We start from the raw sequence: 24600 nt of genomic DNA, 5'->3' as shown, positions 1-24600 counted from the left end.
GTAATTCATTGGAAAAGTAAAAATTTGTGCTCATTGCTCTGTAGCAAATGAGCAGCATTCACTTGATGGGGGTGTTGGTAAGTTCAGCTGAGGCAAATGGGGACACTGTTCTTTTAAAATATCACAGAGCCACACTCCCACAAATAACTCCTTCTGTGGAATGTTTAGATGATCCACTGTGAGAGAGCAAAACCTTTTGAAAAAGGAGGTACCAAGCTGCACCAAGGCAAAGTGGTATAACTGATTTCCCTTTTGTAGGCCATCAGTGCAGCAGCATGTGGTACCAGTAAGATAATTATAACCTCCCCACCCTTGATAAATCTGTGATTTTAAGTAGTTCCACAAAGTTCAATTCATATGACTTAACCCAGGGCTAAGGAAATACTTGGTACACTGAGAGAAAACTTAAGTTACTTCCTTAATCTAAGTGTAATATTGAAAACCAGGATAAACTGGTTTTTCACTTACTAAAGCATCAGAACAACAATTAAAAAACAGTGATGTAATTAAAAAGCAATCCTGCAGCACTACAACCATATGGAAATGTGGAAGAATAATACAAATGAAGAGTCTCACCCAAGAATGAACACAGAGGAATCCTTTTTGAATTCATCAAGAATCTTAAAACAAACAAACAAAAAACAAAACAAAACAAACACAAAATGAGAAAAATATAAATAATAAAAGAATATGCAACTTTCTATCTAAGTCCATCTAATAATGTCCATTGGTTTAGGAAGGGGAAATAAATTCCCGTCTACTCTAGAAAAGTTGCATACAAGTTGGCAAGACACATTTTTAATTGAATGCATGAGAAAAAACACACTGCCAAGGCTGGCAACTGCACTTCAGGCCTTTCATTGTGAACACACACAATTCTCAGGCAGAACACTAGCTTTGATAAGGCACCTCATACACACAGTCAAATTTTTGGGGAGCTTTCATTGTTTCATATCCCAGAAAAAATGGAATTAAGTATCATCCATCTCATTTATTCATGTGAATATAAAACCTAAATTGCTTCCAGATTGGCACAGCACCGTTACAGACTGCAAGAAACTTATCAACTGATCCAAAGCACTTGTTAAGCAAACTGAGAAGTTTTCTTTGAAATGATTCACCAAGGGGCAATAACAAGAGCTTAAGGAAGTCAGAGAGTCTCCTTGCTGGGTATTTTACTCTTCAGCTTTCTGCTTAAGCTAATTAACAAGACTTTCGTGACCAAAACTAAAACCCCGTCAGTAAATTTAGGTTCTTTATCACTTCACCGTGATTTCAGCGTCACTTTTAAACAGCACAAGCCCCACTGCCACAAAAACAGCACTAACTTCAACTATCAAAGCTTCTATTTTCAGTCTATGCAAGCTGAATTGACAATAAGCACACAGTCAAAGACAGTCATGCAAGTAATTTCTAATTATGTGCTTTCACACAGTTTAAAAGGGTTCCTATCTTTCAGAGTCACTAAATGTGTGCAGTTTACACCAGCCTCATGAATCTGTACATGCATGGAAACAGCAGTTAGGCAGTTGCCTACTTAAATTAGCTAAAATGTAACTCCTCTGCATCTATTCCTTGCAAGGACTGTCTGATATGTGTCCTGTGACGGACTCACCGCTGGGAATCTGGGACATGGAATTGCCTCTATCAATAAAAAGATCAGCCAAGCTTAATGAAAAGGCATTGTACATCCTGAACAAACTCACAAGAAGATTTCTTCCTAAAAAACCCCATTCTATCCGTGCGTATCTCTACTACCAACACACAAGGAGCAACATGAATGACTTATTCATCTTCTTATGCCAACTGTTGATGGTGACTGCTATCTACACATCAAGTACAGTAATACACCCTTCTTCTGGTACATGAATGAGGGGAAAAGAAAATAAGTAACAAAGAGAAACAAAAAGAGAATCAGCTCTCACCCTCTATTCTGATCAAGCAGTTGAATGTCATGAAGATTATTTATGAAAAAGCTTACCGATTTCTGTTGTTCAAACATGATTTTCTTGTAGAACAAATGAAATTGTTCAAAAGTAAGCTCTTCCTTTTGAGCACCTATTTCCTACAACGAATGGAAAGAAGCACACAGTGAATTTAGAATTTCCTGAACTGCACTTGCACAGTGAACAAGTTACTCTTTCTCCAGTTGCCACCCTCTCACACATTCTGATCTACTCCAACTTCATTTGTTTTGACTGCTTTGGATTTTTCAATTTATTTGTTTTTTTAATAATGTAAACAATAGATGTTGCCTTATGACATAGTGCTCCTAGAACCCATCTTTGGCCTTACATTTTGCACTCTGACTCCATTCCCATTACTGAGATAAAAAGTGCCTCATTTATCCATGGCTGGCCAGAGCAGCAGAAGCAAGAATGTATGCTTTAAGGGTGGAAAGTTGGAAAGCAGGAAGAGGTGGGGATATTTAAAATTCCTGTAAGAATGGAAACAACCTTCAGAAGTTATTAAAATTGGCATAAGTTTGAGCAAAGAGGTTATCACTTGATCATATTGCAAAAAAAAAAGAAGTCTTTATCTTATATATGAATTTTATCTTAAAGATAAAATAATTTCCTAGGCACTTGCACTGTACTGAAGCTCAAAATCCAGTGTTTGCACTGGTCAATCATACAGTGAAAAGAATAAACATTTATATACTATTTTCTTAGAGCCTTAGCTATAGGCAAAGCCAAGCTGAGAAATTAATCAATATCATTTATTTAACTGTACGTGGTAAGAATCAAAAATATAGACAGTGCCCTAAAAATAAATATCAACACCTATCAGCTAATTCCAAGTAGACTTAAGTAACCAAGTAATTACCGCAAATTTATCCTTCAAGAACTTCATGCTGCTCACTTTGAAGTTCACTTGGGGGAGGACAGTTTTCAGCTCTCTAAGACTGATACTGGGGAGAAAAAAAAAAGAAGGAAAAATAAAGATAGTAAACCCACCACAGTTCTGTTGTATCTAGTTGTATCAGCTCCTCATCTATTTTCTAACACAAAAATGTGACTATTGAAATGTTTTGGGTTGGGCTCATCTCACGTACCTGTAAAGTTCTATAAACATGACACCTACATGGAAGCAAGCTAGACACAGAGAAACAGGCACTTCAGTTCATGTGAACATCCATATTAGGATGAAAAGAACCATGTTGAAGAGACACCTATTTGTCTCCATCAACAATTAATCAGATCTAGACGATCAGCTCAAATGTAGAGGTTTATATACAGTCAGATGAGCTGCAGCCTTTCTTCCACTGTTCCAGTCCCACTGAAACTGGATTATAGACACAGAAAACATCCCACAAAGGATATACCAAACAGAGTAGAAAGAGAAAATGAAAAGCTTCAGTTTTCTGTACTATTTCCTATACTATTATAACCCTTTTCTACAGCTGTTATTCACTTAGATGGTAATGCTGATTTGCAGAGCAAGGCTCTTCCCTTCTGCAACATCCGAACATGACCTCATAGTCCCTTCCCAACCAAGTTTTCCCAGAAAGAATTGCCTTCCAGTTTCATTTACACAGTCCTCTGACTCTTTTTACAGAGCTTCAGAATGTCCAGTGATATACCAGCAGCAGTTAAAAACCCAAAGTTTCCTAGATGACAGCAAGACAGCAGGTCAAGAGAACATAGGCACAAGACCTGTGGGTCCTACTGCCCACAAAACAATAATGCAATACCAAAAGTATCCAGTAAAAGAAGACTGAGGTACCCTGCCTTGACCTACAGTGCAATTCATGAGCCATTAACCCTCTGCAAACACAGGGTCAGAACAGAGTTGCTCGAAAAGCAACAAAAACAAGTAACCCTTCTATTCTACAGTGTCCATACAAGCAGCTACCCCATGAGATCCTCTCATCTCCATTGTGTAGTGAGGGAAAGAGGCAAAGCAAGAAGGAACTCAGTCAAAGCCCATGCCGAAGCCAGATTAGAACTCAGGAAATTCCTGGCTTTCCGCCTTGTCGCCAGACCTCTGGGAAAAAACACTATTAAGAGCAAGGGTACACTCCATTTGTACCCTAAACACCAAGCCATTTCCTCTGGTCAGACAAGTGCAAGTGAAAACAAAGAGCTGGGACTTCATTACCACTGGAAACAACTCCACCTGTGAAACAGGACTTGCCTGGAAGCCTAACCTTTACAATTAACCTCCCTAGAAACTGCAGCTCTAAACACAATGGAGCTCAGTCCAAACTCCTTTCCTGAATTTTTCTAAAAGCATGAATCATCTGGGAAGAGAACAAAAAACTGCCCTCTCCACAGTGCAAGTCCCCTTGATCCCAACCAAGCTGCCTTGTAGTGATGAAACAACCCTAAAGCAACAAATGAAACCTCTTTAGCAGACACCCACTGTCAGCCACAGCTGCTCTATCCTAACACTGGCTTCTGTTCCATGATCCCAAACAACACATTCCCATTGCAGGTTAGTTTTCAAAATACATCAGGAGGAACAAGTGGATATCCAGTGAAGGAAGGCACTGTTCCCTTCCCCAGTGTGGCCAGTTTAGGAAACATGGCTCTGAAATGGTGTCTCAGCTCACCCTGCCCGGTGCCATGGGCTGTGTGCACAGGGGTGTGATTTCCTGCAATAACTCAGCCTCATTCACACAATGAAACACCACACTGCAGTTTGCTTGTAGGAAAAGGTGCAAATGTGAGGAAAAGCACGTACTTTTGTAGACTGAATTACACTTTAGAATAAAATGCACGTTCCAGACAAAGAGAAAAAACATGGTACACAGGTGAGGAGGGATTAACATTCTTCTCAGTGTCACCTGATTTCTGGCAACTTTGAGGAGAGGTTTGCAGCTGACTTGATTTAAAAAAAAAAATAAGTCTCCTTTGCTGTACAAAAGCTACAAAGCCACATCAACATGGACCTGAAGTGAACTACTGAAACTAAAACCCAGCACACTGGGAGCTATAACCCACAAGATTCTTCCACATGAGAAGCACCAGGTCGGAGGTGATTCTGCTGCTTTGGTCTGTTCAAATACGTGGCAGCGACAAGCCCAGGTTGCCAGGCCAGCTGCTGGTTTGGTCTGTCTGTGTTGGAGCCTGGTCACTGCAATGCAAACATGTTCAGCAGTGAAGGAAGAGCTGGTGGCACAGCTGCACAGGAGAAACCACAACAAGTTTTATGTCTGGGCTCCAGCTCGGCTATGAAAGGGCAAAGACCTCTATAAAACAGGTAACCCAACATACCTGCACTGCTGAGCTCAATCTCTGCAGTAGGACTGGAAGATGGCAACTACTTCTCCTCATTCTGGCAGAGTAATTCTAGGCTAAAAGTTAATGTACTTATTTTCCATCATTTGTTTCTTCATTATACCATGTACATGAACATGAGTGAGTGCTGTGAACACGTGTTTAGCAAATGGCAAAACTGTTACATCAAGAGCAAATACTATTTTCAGGGGCCTCATATTTCACATCTTGGACAAAGAATTATTCATTTAGTTTTATTCCATGTTAGAATCCACAACAAAAGTTCATTAAAAACAACTGAACAAAGATAGAGCTTCCTACCTATTTCTTCTAGTTTGATCCACAGAATAGATCTGCTTTCTCAGCCAGCTTGTGGAAAAGAGGGGAAAAAAAAAGTTTTAATTTAAGAATTATAAAGAAAATACAGCCAATTAAACATCAAAATCCATAGACAAAACTCAACAGAAATATTTAAAAAACTTTAGATACATCTAAGGATTCAGTCAGTTTTATAATCACATTTGTAAATATGGTGTGGGGGGTTTTTTTTGCTGCTTAATACTGCATTTTCAAGTCAATAAAACAACAAAAGTCATATAAACAACACAGGAAGGGGAAGGGTGGGCAGGACTGAAAAGAATGAGCAACCAGAAGCTGTGAAAACATAAGTGGATAAAGCCAGCCAAAACTTCAGCTAATCTAAACTGGAGTAACTCCATAAAGTCAATGATTTATGCCAGCTGAGGCTGCTGGCTCAAAGATCTGTTAGATGCATAAATGCATGTCAGTTTTAGGTGCACAGTAAAATACTGTTAGCAGCATCAGCAGTAAATATATATTCACACACACAGGTTTGGATGAATGCACTGCTAAGCTGATCCTCAGCCTCAGCAGGAATTCCTCGTTTGACATCAATGACAAGGCCACAATTTGGTCAGGGAGCAAGAGAAGGCAGAGCATACCCTGACAACAGGTAACAGAAGTGACCATAAACAACAATGCCAGCAGTGATGAAAACTAATCAGGTATAGAGACAACACTGAAGGCTTGTCAACAGCACTGATCAATCTGGGAATGAGCAGTTTCATGTGCAACATCCTCAGCGGATTAAGGGCGCAGGTTCACCGTCACACGGCTGCTAAAGAAGTAATTCTTAACACTGTCCATTTTCAGCCTGAGGCTCCAAGTCAGCTGATCACACTGTCACACAAAGCAGTGGGTCCAGTAGAAACTAAAAAATGCAAAAATGTCCACATACCTCTCTGTGATGGCAGGTGTGGGAGCACTCATGACCTCTTGATACAAGATATTCAAGCCACACAACCATTTATCAGTATCATCCTTAGAGTCAGCTGAAAAAAGTGACACACTATGAGAAACATCAAAACAAAATCATTACAAGATCAAGACATAACTTGTGATGTTCACATGGACCCTAGTATAAATATACAGAGCTGCTGACTAACCTCTCTGATAAATATCATTGCATAGCCTAACGTTGCCAATAATAAACCTAATAAGAAACAGCATCAACTTGGGAGTAAGGAAGTTCTGGCAAAAAATACCTCCTTTTAGAAGTCTGCTTATCAGAGTAGGAAAGTTTCAATATCTCAGCAGAAACGCTATGAAACTACTGCTGAGCTCCTGTAGTAGCACTATCAAAATTAATTTTCTTATCTTCTGTCTCCAAAGGGGCAAAATCCCAGGAGCTTGATCAGAGCAACCTGAAGTGCACAGGCAAAAGGACTCAGTGCTAACAGCATAAAGCTGCTTATATTTCAGGCAACCTACTACAAAATTGCAATGCACTGGCTTTTGATGAGCATGACCACCTCCTGTCTGTCCTAACCATCCCTTTAAACACAGATTTTTCCACAATAACCTTAGGCAGGAGGAACAGAATGGGAGCAATGTACAAAACTGGTGTAGCTTATATAGAACATATTTTCATACAAGCTAAAAGATGGTCTAAAATTCCTTGCACAGCTTAATACTAGAAACCAGGTACATCTTCCTCCCAGGCCTGAAAATTAGTATATCACTGTCTTGTTTTGTTTTAAATTCAGTTCACCTTTCCATTCCCCAAACCAGAAGAGTCCTCCCCATCGTTCATCATGACTGCATTTGGTAATTCTTCAACCCAACAGAAGCGAGATGATGAACTGCCTGCTGGGTACAGCCTTCCCTAGGAAATACTAGCTAAGCTGAAACCAATTTTCTGAGCCTTGGATGAGATGTTCACATCACAGCCCTCAGCTGGCCAAAGACCATTTGATTTAGCATCCAGGCTCTGAAATTTCATGAAGGCTTTCTTCAATTAAACCAGTTATGAAAATTTATTTTCACACAGGAGCTGTAATCTGTGCAAATTCTTTTAATGGCCTTCAAAGCAAACCAGTTTTTCTCAAAAGATGAAGATTACATTTTATTTAAACGTACTTTCAAACAATGCTTTATCCCCCAAGGATGAAGCCCAGCCTCAGCTCCCCATGGAAATGCTTTTCAATTAGTTAGGATTTCGGAAAGAACACCCACTACCATTCCCTTTAAGTAAGTTATTTTATATTGTTTTAAGAAACCACGACAAAGGATTTTAAAAAGGAAAAGGATTTCCCCCTTAACTGAAAGTTATGTCATGTTGTTCTGCTGTTCAGCCTTCCAGCAACACATCTCACGGTACCAAGTGTTCTCCAAGCACTGGCAGAGCCCTGTTTTGGGAAGTGCCATGGAGGAGCTTGAAATTTTCACAGACTTCAGTCAACAATGGTAAAACTTATTTAAAGTTAAAAGCTTCTAACAATGGATTAGTCACGAGCAATCTTTCATTTCGAGAGCGCCAGACTGCAAAAAACTTGTCTTGTAGTACTGCAATCTATAAGCAATTCATTCCATTAAAAAAAAAAAAAAAAAGAGTGGCAGCATTAAAGCACTTACAAAGCACTGCCCTTTTCTCACATTAAGATTTTGCAATGAATTTAATGATTTAAATGAGTAAGCATGTTCTTGCTCAGGACAGAGAGAACTACTACTCCAAATAAATTGTATGATTCTAAACCAAGGATCCACTACAAACTTTTAGAAGAGAAATCTCTTGGCAAACTCTGCTCGTTAGAAACTGTATTCAGCCTGGACCGTAAGAATTTATGCCCCTTTTCATTTCAAATTCTTTGGGTTTTGTGACCCTGGATAACCTCACCTGAAATAAGAAGTGCCCCAACCCTTTCCACAGATACAGGATACAAGGTCCCCTGGTTTCACACAAATCTCTTGTTTTCAATTTATAACCTTAAAAATTTGTTTATGGTGCCCCAATACTCATTTAGAAAACATTTAGCATTAGTAGGTGACATGCACATACATAACCCAAACCAGAACTCCATTTTCCCAGATTAATCTGCAATTGCCCATGGGTGACAGGAAAGTTTCTGTGACACAGCTGTAGTTCTAACCCTTTATGGCCATTTTTTTCCAGAATCATTTTGGCCAGTCTGAAAATGCCAGGACAGTATTCTGGCTACACTGACAAGCTGCCTCTGAAGGGGTCAATGTTACCTCTGCTCTTCAGTGTCAAAAATCTTATTGGAGATATTTAACCAGCAAAAGTCTACCCTGCTAGAAATGATTGAGCAAATCAGAAATGACACTTGCACAACGCACTGTTTGAAAGTGAAACATTAAAATGCAGCAGTTCACAGACAAGGAGGGCCAAGTAAAAGGTCTGTCTCCAGATTTTAAGCATCTGGTGCACTCCTGAACTCCAGAAGTTAAAACCACAGTTTTCTTTGCATTACTGTTCCATGAACGTGTTTGATTTGTTCAGTGGCAGGCAGCTTGAAAGAAGAAATGAAGAAAAGTACCTGCTAAACTTAAGGTGTTGAGGACAAACTGGGTGCCATAAAATATAGTAAAGCAGTGTTCTTCTCTGTGCCTTGCTCTGCAACGTTCAAAGTCCTTGGAATTCTTCCCTGGGCGAATTTCTTTTATTTCCATCAGATCCACTGAAAGGGAACAACATTCAGTCACTACAACTGCAGAGCCTGAAACAGTAAGATGAATAACTCAAAGCACGCCCACACGTATAAAATAGCCATATGTATAAACTTACAGATTTGTATTGCAACAAGAAATGCAAATTGCACCAGCTTGCAATCCAAGAATCCACAAGTAAATATATTACTGACCAACAGACAATGGTAGAGAAGGATTAGAAGAAGAAGAAAAGTAACTTGTTGTATTTTTATTATTTCACTATCACTGATTGTCCATGGACAACGTGCACACACATACAGTCCTTTGGGTTACAGAAGATATGATTTCACAGACAGCATTAACTCTAAGCAAGAAATTTCCAATCGCCATGACAACTGCTCAAAAAAGAAAAGATACAGCTTCTACCTTGCCCACCTAAAAGTTACAAATCATACCTTGAACAGTCACCTAGCCTTGTCACCTAGTCCAGTCACTGGCACTTGTAAGAAAAACATTTAAAGTAGGAATATAAACAAAAGATTGAGCTTAATAATTAAAAATTTTGTGAGTTTTCTCATGGTCAGTTCCAAAGAGGTCTCTGTTATTTAACATAAACTGTTGTATCACTTAGAGCTTGCTGCTCTCTAGAGAGCACAGGTACGTAACAGAGCACAGCAGAACAGGAACACTGCACAGGCACACACTTTCCCAAGTCAGCTCCCTTTTTTTGTTTGTCAAACCCTTGCTGCACGGTCTGCACAACAGGAGCAAGACGGCTCTGAAATAGAAATATGTGCACTCTCAAGATAAGATACTTATTAGAAAACTGAGGAAGTGGTTTTGTTCTGCCTGAGGACCAGACAAATAAACAGCTCTTCCCACTTGTGGACAGTCTTGACTTACGAGCTACAGGATGAAGTGTGAAGGAAAACATTTCACGGCTGCTCTTGAAATGTGTTTATCGGACTTAGCAAGATCCAAGGAAAACAGCTGAGGGTTTCTGTCCATGCATTTAAGAATACCACAATATAAAAGCCCTGTTTTAAATGAGCACCTCACCAGTAACAGCAGACAGTTAATAACATAATGAAACAGAACTGCTGCCAACAGAGGGTGAGCTGAACAATGGGCAAAGCTTCAGTCTGTTGTAATGCTGCGTTTCTATGATGCCAACGTGGGAAGGAGAGACAAGCAAGGAAGTTCATCAACAAAATCCTGATAATGAAACAATAACATGTCTTGGAAGCAAAGTATCCCAGGCCAAACTTTCCACCATACTCCTTTCTCTCAGTCATTAAACAATTCCTTTTGGGAAAATGAGACCTCAGAGGTTAGCATGAGCTAATCAGAGGGCACGAGCATCTTTCTTAAACTCTTTTTTCCAAGCATCTTTGTCCTCAAGGTAGAGCTTTCAATGTCTCAACCTTCATGTGTCAGCCACCCTCTCAAACCATGTAAACATCTCCTAAGATCTGCATATTGGCCAAGGGTCTTAAATTTAGAGGCAAACTTCTAAATTAAATTCATGCTGTGGCTATAAATGACCAAGAACCAAAAGTCCCTAATGCTGACTGATCCCCTTACCATCCAGAGGCTCTCTGAGACCCCTAGTGAGGTATCCAAATTACCATCCTAAATGCCACCATCTGAAAAAGTCGATCTTAGCCCACCAACTCACATTAATATCAGCAGAGAACACAGTTTCAACTTCAAAGTGACTCCTTTCAGACTCCTATAAGCCCACACACACGAACACCACACTACGGATCCCCCCTCGAAGTATGAACTATGAGCAGCGATAAAGCAGATTACACAACCTGCACTGCTGTTGTCATTTCCAGGGGCTGTTACCTCACACTGACCTCTGAAATAACACACAAACTTACTCAATGCCTCCCCTCAGTTACACACACTCACTACAGTTCTCCTTAAGGCCTTTCAACCCTGCCATGTCATTGGTTCAGCAAGAGAACAAAATAGGGGGAAGGGGAGGAGAGAGAAATATTTACATAAAACCCCCTCAAACTCAAAATTTTAAATTCCTCACTTCTCTGGCAACACATCCTACAGAAGTTTGGCAAGATAGCACTACATTTGCTTAAATAATAAATGAAACAAAGATATAATACATGTCACACTTGCAGAAAATGAATAGAAACTACCTGTATAACCTTAATTACATTTTATAGTGTCATTTAGGATGCACTATTCTATGTTACTGAAAGAAAAGCCAAGGTAGAAATTCAGAGGGAGAAAAGAGTAACATGCACATCAAGCCATTCTGGTCTCACACTCAGCTCTGTGGTCTCCCCAGGTAGTCTGGAGTTAACCTGGTCCCTTCCACATGATGCCCATGAACTCCAGAATGGCTAATCCCGACTGAACGGAGAAAGGAACAGGCAAGGAAAAGCTACTACATGTTTTAGACTCAGATTAGTAAATCAACTGTACCAACTTAGCTGTTACACACTTACTGTGAACTTTTTATAGCACAATCTGTCACAGAACAAGTAAAATGTAACTTCATGCCCATGCCAGAACTACAAGCACAGCACTTCAAACGCTTATCTTGTGCTGCCTTGAAGCACTGGAGTCTTCCTCCTCCCCCTCCTCCTCCTCCTCAATGCCACGTGCAAATTGCAGACATACCCTGACCTGGCTTCACAGACACATATTCCTGGGGCCTGAGACACCCCAAAAAAGCATAGACCTGGACATATGCAGCTTGCAGTGTCAGATCAAATCCAGGTGCAATTTCCACAAAAAAAGTGAAAGAAGATGAATTCATTTCCCAAGGAAACACAAACTAAAGAGAAACACAAACCCTGTAGAGAAGTTGACTCGCACCCAGCCAGACAAGGACACTCCCAACACATTCAGTCCCCAGCCAAACACTTTGAAGAAATCTAGTGCCACTCTAAATCCTACAACACTAGTTTACATTTCATGAATTCCTTCATGTAGTTGTTTCCCCAGGTTGAAAGGATCTCCTTGGCAGCCTCATCAGTCACCGATTTATTCTGACAACTCCCTCAAGTGGCTCTTTAATGAGACTGGACTCCAAGGCACCTGCAATTACCATCCTGTCTCGGGCTCTGATCTGGATTTCCAGCATTCCTGGCAGTTCAGAGCCTGAAGCTGCTGAACTTCAGCTCCTGCTGTTGTGTGTTGTTTGGCAAATCAGTTAATTCGATGGATCATTACACTACTACACAGCTACTTTCCAAAGACTGCACAGATTAATTGCTCAGTGCCTTCCAGGGTACCTGCTGGAGCTCGTTTACTGCCATGAACTTCACAATAAACTTTTGATCTTCCCCATCTCCACTGATCTCCACTCCAATAACCTGGCAGCAGTGATCACGTTCAGTCACAGGCTTGGAGGGACAAATTCCTGTTACATTTCCTTCGGTCACACTTAGAGGTAGAGACTGTCAACCTAGCAAGGTATCCTTGATAGAAAAGTCTTGATTAACAGTGTAGAACTTCACCTGAGTCTGCCATTATGGACTACAGAGTCCTCTAAGATAACACTCCTGATTCAAAACTTAAATTCCCCAGGAGTCCTTGAGTGTCTGTGGCCACAAATGGTGTTTGGATCAGAGCTCAGTAATGCACTTCGTGAAGGAGAAGGAAAGGCCTACAGAAAGATTCAGAGGAGGCTCATGGAGTCAGAAATCATGCCATGAGCATTATTTCAGCAAATGTCAAAAAGCTAAAGGGAAATTACTGGCAATGTTTCAGAGAGGAAAATAAGGGACTGTGATCACCCAGGTGCTGTGCACTGAGACATGGGAAGGGAATTCTCTCTGTGAATATATTTGCATTTTCCTGTGTGTATATGCATAGCAACATTCCACACTGAAGAACCAGATTTCAGAATACTTTTCTTTTTCCCAACAATTTGCATTACAAAATATTCCAAAGAAGATTTCATTTCAGAAACTGCCCCCTTCAACACAGGCTATGTGCAAATGAGCACCCAGTGAACGAAGAAAGCCTTTAGTATCCTTTGGCAAAGGCACTTCACGGTGCTTAGCGAGGACAATGGCTCTGCTCTCACTTCTGCAGAATTAAATATTAACTACACAAGGTGTGTTTTAACAGCCTCTTTTATTCACAGAAACACGAATCTTGTGTGACTCTAGAGGGAACAAGGTGAGGTTTCTCTCAGAGGACAAAGTCAGAAGAAAGCAGAAAGCAGCATGGCAGTATAGATGTGGTAGGGAAAGTAATCCAGCTCATACAAAGAGAGATGCTTACTGAAACAGTCAGTGGCTCAAGGAAGTCATTACAGATAAGCCACAAAATGATCTGAAAACACAGTTACAGGGATTAAACGGTGTGAGGCACCTTGAGAAAGCACCCGTGAGTACCTTTCCAAGGGTCCTTTGGGGATTTAGCTTTAGAGAAGTGCACCTTTTAAACCCCCAGGGCTTTATGTAATCAGGTCACACAGAGCTGTCATGTACAGCAACAGCAAATTACCGTTAAATTAATAACTTCTCACGTATTACAGTACTTCCCAGTTTGAGCCCTGAATTCAAGAGGCCATACGTCCCAAGTGGCTATTTGTTTCACATTAAATATTAGAAGGCATCTCCACAAATGACATAAGAATAAGGTACAATTTACATATATGCCTGTAAAAGTTTACATTCTGCTCTATGCAGCAAAACAAAACCAAACCATTGCTGTGCCAACCTGACTTTGGAGAAAGTGTACAGGAGTACCTCCATCTCACACTCACCTTGACCAGCCACTGTAGGGGTGTCAGGCCTGTGCAGTTCATTCCAGCCCCATGTTGGTGGCTGGCCACGACAGGAAGTCTGGTTGTTGTAAGTGAGCATTAGACATTGCAGAACTGAGCTGCTAAAGGGAACAAATTATTTGAGAAGAGCTACAAGCTACACGCGCTCATTTTTTTTTTTCATTTTACCACAGAAACCAAGCTCTAAATATTCAGCTGAAGACTTACACAAAGATTCCCTGGGTAACAACTGAAGCACAGCAGTTTCAAAACAGGGGGGGAAAAGGTGAATTTTAATGTTCCTTTGTGAAGACACTCCACAAAGAGCAAGAAGTGGATTCACATTTCCAATGACATACTGTTCTTTATTGGTATTCAGAAGACAGAAAGCAAATGACAGAATAAGAGACTCGGGTTTTTCAATTTATTACTCTAAGTCTGAAACAATAAGGAAATTCAGACAGAAATGCTGGAAGCAGTAAGGAAAAACAAAAGTCACTACTGGAAAGCAGCAAGATCAAGTCTAACACTGAAGCCAAATGAAGCTCTCAATTCACACTCCTCAGCAGAATATGTAGACACTCCTCACTTCTCCCAAAGAGGTACTGACCTGTAAATGTTTATACCATCTTCACCAAGGGGAAAAATTCAGTTTTCCACCACAGAGGAAATTTACATTGACATGAACAATTCTACTAATTAAATGACTTTTAGCTGCTTAATGTATGGGGGGGAAAAGATCTATGTTTAAGAATGTAAGCCTCTTAGGCAATCTCTTAGGCATTAGTTTTCTAAGTTTCCCAATGCATCTGACTGCCAAAAGGATGCATGGAACCAAAACTTGCTCTCCTTGGCAAGTCATTTTAGCAAAGATTTTAAAAGCAAAATTATCAAACTTTTATTTCAGGGAAAAGATGCTGCAGGGTAAAACACAAAATACAACAACAAAGACTAAAAAAAACTAACCCTGGTTAGGTAGAACAGCATTGCCTGTGGCAACATACAGACCTTTCTTTTCTAAATATTAAGGGATTAAAATATGATTTATCATATCATTTTACCAAAGCAGGTCTCCTCTTTGTGTGGCCAAAAAAAGGAAAGAAATTCCTAGGTCATCAAAACAAGAGAAATCATCTTATGTCCTCAAACAGAATCTTCCTTGAAATGAGCACACTTGTATTGCAGAGAATCACACACTTGCACATTCATGGAAGGCATAGATTTCTCAGAGTATAAATTCTCCTGGCTGTGAATCATCCCTTCACTCACAGATTCATGGAAGAATATGCAGAAACTCGCATATTTCCCAGTGACTAATCAAATTCTGCTCACCAGGAACTTTCCCTCAATAAATGTCCTTAAAGCACTTTGCATCTGATAAAGAAGGAAATATCCACCACAGATCAGCTTCCTGGAGATCTGCACCTTGCCACCTATTTCCTCTACAAGCTTAAATGCCATAACCTCTTATGCCCTAATTTATTCATGTGCATATAAATGCATGTACCACAACACAAGGAAATTTGGGAGCCCTTATTTGGACTGGAATGTCCTCTTGGTCACCAAGCCCCAGGTAACAGTCACAGGGACTCTTAGAAGAATCCTGGCCAGCTCTTCTCACCCTTGGCCACTTTTTCCTTCCCCTTTGCCTTTCACTGCTGTCCAGCAGTTCCCTCCACCGCTGTGACTTCGTGTCCCCACTTGTTGTGGGACATTTGGTATCCAAGCAAAGAAACGGCCCAGCAGAGGCAGAAGTGACCCTCAGACACCACGGGGTGTAGAACACACCCCCACTGTGTGGCCAGCCTGGGACAGTTGGAAGTGGGGAGAACCCACCCAGGGAGTGTGTGTGTGTGACCCAAGGGCCCCCACCCAGACCCACGCTCAGCTGTAAAGGTTAAACACACAACAAAATACAGAACCACAAGGCAGTGACACGCTGAGCAACCCACTGCAACAGATCCTGCTGGTCAGTCCCAGCTCACAGGCATCTATCCAGGATGCATCAATTAGTTTCTGCAAGAAAAGGGCCCGTTACTAATTAAACAAACAAATCAAATCCTTCCGTACAAGGAAACCAAACTTTCCTTTGCTCCAGCCAAAATTAGTTCAGCTTTACCACAGTCAGCAAGATCTGTAATTCTTACAGTTGCAAACCCGTGCAATGGTCAATAAAACCTATGAGTAAGTGATCCATACACTTTTTACACGTTCAATGGCCAGAGCAAGAGACTCCAGCAGACAGTAATTCAGAGCAGGAACTAAATGTTCCTCTGGAGAAGCCTTTCATTCTCTCAAATGGCTATCTGGGCAGACAGGTGGGACTAACCTGGCAATTTACCTGCTTAATGGTGGGCTGTGAAAACTTCCCCTCAAACTTCTTTCACGCACAGAAATCCCATTCCTATTTATAACCCCCCATCCCCAAGACCCCGTGCGCTCGGCATTAGAGTCACGAACCTTCCGCCAGGTCAAGTGAGTGTTTGCAACACTCCCCAAACCTTACTTCTCGTTCAAGGAACAGAAAATTTCTCCTCCTGCAATCACCAACAGGAGAGAACGCTCCGACATTTTGCAGCCGGCATCTACCAGTATTTCCCTCAGCCACCTCAGAGCTACAAGGGCATCTAAAATGTCTCCATGCAGAGAACAACAGCGAGATGAGTAAGAGAAGCCCAAGCATGGGTGAGCACAGGCACAGCTAGCTCAGGGCTGCTTCCTTCAGCTATTTGCATAGCTCTCTGCAGGCCTCCCCTAAGGAAGCACATGGTGCTGGCACTCATTTTAATACACTAATGAGGCCCTGCATTTCAAACACCCACGATGAAAGCATTTCTCTAAGGTGCACTGCTCCCTCCTGTCCATTCAGGTTTGGTCAACCCACCACAGACGGGTTGTGTTGGAACCAAACAATGTAGGAAAGGTACAGGTGAGGTACTCTGGAGCTTTAGCAGGTGACTACAAGAGCAGCAGCACTAAAAACTTTCCTGGCCTCCATTAAACCCAAAAAAACACTCCAGGAGAGGCAGCTCCTCTCTTTCTGTCGATAATCTTTTCCCTCTCATCACTTGACACACCCATAAAATGGAAAACATGGGCAAATTTTATTTAACTTTCCTTGAAAGGTGCTCATTTGCGAGCCTTTCCTAACTTTATTGGCTAACAAGAAAGGAAGACACCTCTCAGTCACTTAAACTTTCTTTGGGCTTACAAAACACTATATTTTACAACAGCAGGGTCACAGTAAATCAAAAAAGATGCAGATTGTACAGCAGGATCAGAGTTTCCTTACAAACAGCAACTACTGCCTTCAGCAAGTCTCACTGGCTTGGACAAGCTCAACAGCCAGCTTGACCTCATGAAAACTGAAATGCCATCCAAGAACTCACTTTGACTCCCAATAATGGTCCTAAATAATGATTTCTATTCTGAAACAGCAAATTGCCTGAGAAAACAGAAATATGAATTCAGTTTCCTTGTATTTGAAGGTGGGTTTTGTTTGTTTTTTGTTTTGGGTTTTTTTTTTGGAGTGAGAAAGGGTAAAGAATTACTCACTTGAATTTATAAGACATAATGACCAAAACCAGCTCTCACTCAGTAACTTAATGCAGAGAACACAAGCACCATCATATTTGAAGATCAAAACTTTGAGAACAAGACTCAGGATAAAAGCACGTTCATCATATTTAAGTTGTGTTAGACACCTAAATAATGAGCTGCAGAAAATTCTTCATCTACTTTTCAACAATTCGGAATATTCTCAGCAAATTACTGAACTCTTTTCAGCCAAAAGCTTCATTATGTTACCAAAGGCTCATTAAATTAATATTTGACAAGTACATCCGTTCACTATTAACTCCAAGTTCAGGTACACATTGCAAATACTCACAGACACCTTCAATCTTGTCAGCTGTCTTGCTCCATGCAACCTGCCTGGTTTCCATTATGACTTGAATAGTCCTTCTTTCTGGGCTACTCTTTTTAAGACTGAATATTGTCATAACAGTTCCCAGCTCCAAAGTCCTTTTGATCTGGCTTTTCTCGTACTCCAGCAGCACTCCATAGTTTATACTCTTTCTGGGCATTTTTTCTTTTTAATCAAACTTTTATGGTTTTCAGTGTCCTGAAAAGAAAATAAAAGGGAGGAAATTCAATATTTAAAACAATATTTCCATTTCTTTAAAAATCACATTTGTGTAAGTCAGATACCTAATGGAGACTTCTGCCCATGCAAGTGCAAGGCAGATACACGGCCAAGATTAACAGGATCCTTGCTGTTCTCTCCTGAAAGGAAGTACAAACCCTCACTACCAACACAGATTTACATCACATGTTCTGTCCAAATGCACTTTTACCACCTCAAAGCACGAAGCAGCAAGAATGCACCTCTGATGCCTTCAAGCAGCAATAGTGGGTTTTCCCCAGAAAACGGCAAGTGTCACTGGCAGGTCCAAAGAGATACTTCCTCAAACAAAGTTCCAATCCTGGCTATATTTATCTTGATTTGATGACTTCAAGAGTCTCTGAAGACATCAAAAAAATGTGCACTTTGATCCTACCAAACTCCTTCCAAGCATCAGATCTGCTTTTATTTATTTTATACAGTGAGATACCTTTGCTCACAGAGACTCTCTAATTGACAGAGAGACTCTTAACAAACGTCATCATTCCTATAGGAATTTCCTGATTGTTTTAGGGCATTTGTAGAATTATGTTCCATAAAAGACCTCATGAGTTCCATGCAAGGTGGAATTTAAAACTTCTCATTCTTGAAACTGACACTACAGGAAGAAATACCTGGAAATTCATCTTGTCCTATGTACTGACAACCTAGATATCAACATGAGAAAGGGAGATTTATGCAACAGATTTGAATAATACTCTTTCTACTTTTCCAGGGTTCCTTTTTTTTATATTCCCAATGCTATCTTCCAATAGCCAAAATGCTGTCCCCAGGTGAACTGCAGCGGGTTTGCTCTTCTTGCATCAGTTTACTGCCCGAAGAGACCTCTAAAATCTGGGAAGCCTCACAGGTTCTGCTGTCAGTGTTACTGTCTTCTTGACATTACATCAGGAAGAGCAAGGAAGTGCTGATAATTGAAGCCTGGCAATCCAATGACAAGACAGCACAAGAAATAATTACATCAGCTGGCATAACTCTTGCACTATATTAGAATTTAAACCTGTATGAGAGCTAATACGAGAATTCAAACCATTGAGAGTTGTAGCGAGGGGAAAACATGAGTAAATACCAACACTGAAACAAATGTTGGCTATATCTGAAAAGTCTTAGTTTATGCACTTCTAAAACTCCAGGGTTGTGTCTCTCCTACACACTCTTCTCTTTCTTACCCACGTGATATTTGTGTGCACACACTTGGGACACCAAACAGCCAAAAGACAGATGTGTACGCAGCAGCTCTTGCAAATATTACCAAGTTTCTGTGCTCTGGTCTCCCACACATCATTGCCTCAAACAGCTAATTACAAGCCTGATTACTCCTCAGCGAGATTATTTACTAACAGGGTGCTCTGGAACCTGCTCTTTCATCCACGAATATCGTTTTCACACAAGTTGCAGGGGCTGCTGCCACACAGTTCCCAGTCATCCTCCTTAAGCTCACCCCTGAGCAGGGCAGGTTTAAAAAGAGCTCTGTGCACGTGCAGCCACCAGGCACAGCATCTCCCATGGTTCTCTCCCCCTCTCCTCGTCCACTCCTCTCCCTCGCAGGCAGTTTCAGTTTCCGTGTCGATGGCTAATTCGACCATGGCACTTCTCGCTTCCCCTTCGTGACTTCTTCCAGCCCTCCTCCCCCTCACCCCATGCACTGTCTCCTGACCTGCCCCTTTTCTGCTCCCTCTCATCAAAGCCGCTAATCTGCCTTTCAGCATCATGTCACCAGCTACTTTCAGGGCGATCTGACTTTGAAGCTGCCTGTGCAGTCTTTGCAATCCCGTTTTAATCTGACCACTTCAAAATAACTTTTTTTTTCCTTTGGGTTTTTTGGGGGTTTTTTTTGTAAACTAACAGAGAAGCCAAAACGGTCCCTTTTTAGCTGCAGGGTGTCCTCTTCTGCACTGCCCACCATGAACCTAAAGCGCTCCACAGCAGGAATCATCTCACACCACGTTTTGCAAAACATTGTACACATTTTATATCAATAAGGTAGTTACGGTAGTTAAAAAAAAAAAAATGGAGTATTCTTTTCTTATAATACTGAAAATATAAATATACTCCAATCCTACAACTCAAAGGGAGTGAACAATTTTAAGTGTCATAAGCAACAGCAGATTTTTTTGGTTTAGCCACAATGTAAAACTGATCCTTTCAGACTCTCTAGAACTAATCAGAGAATCATCTGAATTATCACAGGTTTGCACCCAACAAGACAGCCATAGTCATCTTGTCTTGCTACAATGACTGGTATTAACAAGAAATGCAAGGAGAGGAAAGCAAAAAATTAAATTAAAATCTTTGTACAGTTTCTGACAAGTAAAACCCACCTTCTCACCTTGCTCTTTTCATTAAGAACTGTAATAAAATGAACATGCTGCGATTTGGAACAACATTTAACCATTTTAGTGACACTTTGCTGCAAAAATAAACACCTGAACTTTTAAATTGGCGCCGTTTTTTAGGAGACTGTAGAGAAATATACATCAGCTCAGCCTTTTACAGTACAAGGTGTAGCTGTCAAACGAAACATGACTTAGAACAAGGAGAAAAGGAGTTTCTAAGTACAGCTGTTTAATGAAAGGCAAGGCAGCAGGTTTTTTGAGAGATAAGTCCCTTAGTATAAAGGAACTGCCTTTCCGAGGTGGCTTCTTGAACAGTTTCCGCTGAATAGAATAGACTGGACTTCCTGTTTTAAAGCAGCTCTTTCTTCCAAAACCAGAGAGAACAGTGGTTTTAGTCTAACTTAAATCCTAAGTCATAGGCCAAGTTTTTAACTTACTGTGGAACAATATTGTAGCTGAGGATACCCACTTTGTCAGAAAAGATGGAAGGAATATTGCAATATTTGACAACCCAAGTGACCACTTCCAGACTGTTCTGGTTACCTGCTCCAGTTTAAGAGTAACATCACAGAGCACTGCATAAGAGTAAAGGAACTAACACATGCCCTTGGTTTGAGGCCTGACCTTTAAAACATGCCTTACGCTCACCCACAGTTGCCCTCAGCCTCCCTACACCCGTGACTGCACAACTATTTGAATTAAGAATATTTCTACCCATTCATGCAGCAGAATTTCGTAATGACCCTCATCACCTGGATGCCTCTAGCCCAGCAGAGTGTGAACTACAAGATGCTGTGTGCAATAGAAGCTTTACTGCTCTTCTACTGAAAAGTTACCGAAGCCTAAAGTGGAAAGGTCCAGCATCACTCACAGGATTCAACAAATAAGTTAATAATCACAAAAGCATGCCATAAGCTCTAGACACAGATACCAATCCATGACTCTTTCCCTTTGATTGTAGGAACTATAGGAGTTAAATTTTGAAGGTGTCCTATACCATATGCAGAACTGGGGCCGCTTGTTGCTCTCTGTGTAAGAGTTGTTTTGACACTTTTTAGTTGAAAAGCCTGACAGATTTGGACTAAAAAGTCTGAAAGGCTCACTGGAAGTAACCAAGTGAACGTGGACATGAAAAAAAACAAACTACTTAATCTATCCAAAAACTTGTATATTTAGTTTTACTTCATTACACTACTTCAGATTTTCAGAAACAAACCCTTCTTATCTGAAGATCAGTCTACAGCTCCTAACTTTCTTTGTGATAACAGAAAGCGAGGAATAACCGCGGTAAAGGCAAACTATAAATGTACAAGTTAGCAAAGAACATCCCAGATAAGCACGAACGAATCCATACTCTGTTATAATTTCACCAGTATGACAAAGCAGGTGCTTTCCAGGCACACAAGGTCACCCAAGAAGTGCCATCCAAAGTTTGATTCCAGGTCAATTTCTAAGTTTTTCCATGTGCTCTGGGCACTGCAAAAGGGCTGCTGCATCCGAGCTCTGCCTTTGGATGCGTTTAGGACACCTCCTAACCCCGAGCAGGCAACACTATCAGTACGGATATCCACCAGCAACACCAGTGCAGTCCCACAGCACTAATAATTAATAACAATCAGTGTGCAGTTCCTGCGATGCAGCTGCCGCCCTGGGAGTCCTGCGGTCTGGCGATGAGCAGGGGAGGGGAACCGCAGCAAGACGGTGCCCACCTGGCCCGGCCCGGCTGGGCCCTGGCCCCGGCAGGGCTGTGCACGGCTGGGCTGCTGTCAGGGACACGCCACACTCTGGAGGTTTCCTTCCTTCTTCTCCCCCAGGCTGGGCTGCGGCGGAGAGCGGCCACACACGAGGCGCCAGGCAGCGTCCCCTCCGAGCCCCCTTGGGGAGCGCCCCGACCGCCCCGTCCCCTGCAGCCCGGGCACCCTGCGCCCCGCGGGACGACCCTCCCTGTCCCCTCTCCTCCAGGCACGTCCCTCCCTCCCCCCTCGCGGGCTGCCCGCCGCTCGCACACACCCGCAGCCCCCGCCTCTCCCCGCCAGACCCTCCCTCACGCCCGGGCTCGCCGCCCCGCCCCGGCCCCGCGGCACCTGCTGCCGTCGGGGGAGCGGCCCTCCGGCGGCATCCATGCCCCGGGGCAGCGCTCACCTGCGCGGCGGCAGCAGCAGCAGCAGCAGCTCCGTGCGGCGGCGGGGCCGTGCCGGCAGCTGCCGGTGCCGCCGCTGGTCCCGCTGCCGGTCCCGCTGCCGGTCCCGCGGCGCCTCTCGGGGCTCCACTTCTGCTTCTGCCGTCACCGGGAAGGGGCGGCGCCTCTTGACCCCGCGGCCACCCACAGGCGCGGGGCGGCCGAGGGCGCGGGGCCCCTCAGCGCGCCCGGGACCGGCCCTGCCCTCCCGTGCCTTCCCTGAGCGGCGAACGTCGGGCTGGGACTCCTCGCCCCGTTCCTCCACCTCCCCCGCCCCCGGGGCTGGTGTCGGGGCAAGCCTTCTGTCCCCGCAGCCGCCCCCTGAGGCACAGGCTCCAGTTCAGACACAGACACCGCTACCTGACGCTTTCCCTTTGACTGTAGGAACTGCAGGAGATGAACTTGGAAGGGGCCCTGTACCATATGCAGAACTGGGACCACATGCTAAGCCTGCCCTTCCTGCCAGGTCGGGCTGTCCGGCTCTTGGAGCTGATGTTCTGCTGGTCTGAGGAGGAGGATTGAGCAGTACCTGGAGCTTAGGAAAAGGCTCTCAAACTTCACTGTCTTGCAGTTACGTTGACAAACCTGACTCTCTCAAGGTGATCCACCACAGCTGTGTCACAGCCACCTCAGCTTAAGAGCAGCAACGCTAAAAGTATTTCCCAGTTTGGGATTTAGAGGAGTAGTGATAGGACAGGACATGCTGCTGCCTGGAGGTCACACCCTGGTACAGTCATTAAACTTGAGGTATCGCTCTTGCCCTAGAACAATTTGGTAAAGCTGGGGTAAATTCCTACATCCACAGGCAGGATAACAAGGTCATCACAGGGAACAAGTCATGCCAGTTCAGAAGACACTAAAACACGTGCCTAGATACCAAAACTAGGGATAGCACAGCATTTGCAAGGAACAGGTTTCCCCATGGAGGGGAAGCTCTTGGCTTTCTGCAAGGCCCACTTCATGTTACAGCAGCCTTCCTATATTCCAAATGCTTTTCCACCAAAAGAAAAAACACTGAAAACCCAATACCTGCAAAAGGTGCGGATCATTTTAAATGCCAAACAAAAAGATGAACATTACAATCTCATCACTGTTCACTATTTCATGCCATCTTGCTAAAGACTCTTCACATTTTTCTAGATGCCATACTTGGGAAAAGTTTCTCTCTTTATAACGTGTGACTCAGTTACAAATTCACAGAACAACATTGTACAGGAGCCACAACAGTCAAAGAATGAGAATAGCAGAATATGTCTCAATCACGTCATGGTGTCTCTCCTACACTTCATTTTTTGCTCTTTGTCTTTAAAGCCTTCAGTGTTTTATGTTGAAGCTGCTTTTGAAATTATATGAACAGAGGCAGAATGCACGTGCCAAGAGGCCATCTTCCACAGCTGCAAAAGCTAATACCCAAACATCTGTACACACCACACACCACAGAGAGCTGAAGGGTGCAGGTGATCCTGGGCATTATACGAGCAGAAGGTAACAGTAATCTCTTAATCCCAGCCCTCAGATCCGGAAGACATTTGAGTCCATTGACAGTGAATCCAAGTTCCAGCAAACAACAGCCTCAGTAGCCCCTCCTGGTTCTGCTTCACTTGGCCAGGTACCAACAGTCTCCTCACCAGTCATATGGCAGAGCTTCGGCACAGGAACCACCCTTGAACAACCCGCAAGCCACCCAGGCACAGAGCTGATCGTCTTTGTCATGTTCAGAGCTTTGTCATGCTCAGAGCTTTGCTGCCAAAGTTAAACACTGCTGCAAAGGATTTGGGACTTTGGTCTAGACATACACGTGGTTGTGCCTCAGTGGTGTTCTGAAAGGACCATTAAAACCTACCAATTCCCAACGTTCCTTGGGCAACCTTGGACTTACCTGATAAAATTCTGTTAAAGCTGAAGAGTCATTATATAGTCAGAGAAAGTACATATGTGGGAGAAAATCATAGCTGCAGTGG

At 42.5% G+C, this 24600-nt stretch overlaps 1 protein-coding gene across 1 annotated transcript in view; it reads right to left on the bottom strand.

The window, feature by feature from the left end:
• The window catches only part of PLCG2 (phospholipase C gamma 2), a 53790-nt gene extending 29409 nt beyond the window's left edge, over positions 1–24381 (bottom strand). Inside the window, 10 exon segments of the mRNA XM_027901341.1 lie at positions 577–620; positions 1982–2065; positions 2827–2911; positions 5544–5591; positions 6481–6574; positions 9080–9220; positions 17831–18031; positions 18034–18064; positions 24075–24143; positions 24145–24381. Of these exon segments, the coding sequence (XP_027757142.1) occupies positions 577–620; positions 1982–2065; positions 2827–2911; positions 5544–5591; positions 6481–6574; positions 9080–9220; positions 17831–18031; positions 18034–18064; positions 24075–24143; positions 24145–24168 (821 nt within the window). The 5' untranslated portion in view covers positions 24169–24381.
• Positions 24382–24600: the final 219 nt, after the last annotated feature.

This window comes from Empidonax traillii, unplaced genomic scaffold (genome assembly GCF_003031625.1).
Source record: "Empidonax traillii isolate 1590-97213 ecotype Southwest subspecies unplaced genomic scaffold, ASM303162v1 scaffold776:size297702, whole genome shotgun sequence".
In the NCBI taxonomy this organism is placed as follows: Eukaryota; Metazoa; Chordata; class Aves; order Passeriformes; family Tyrannidae; genus Empidonax; species Empidonax traillii.
The sequence above is the reverse complement of the archived record's forward strand: the minus strand, read 5'-3'. Positions and strand labels throughout refer to the sequence as shown.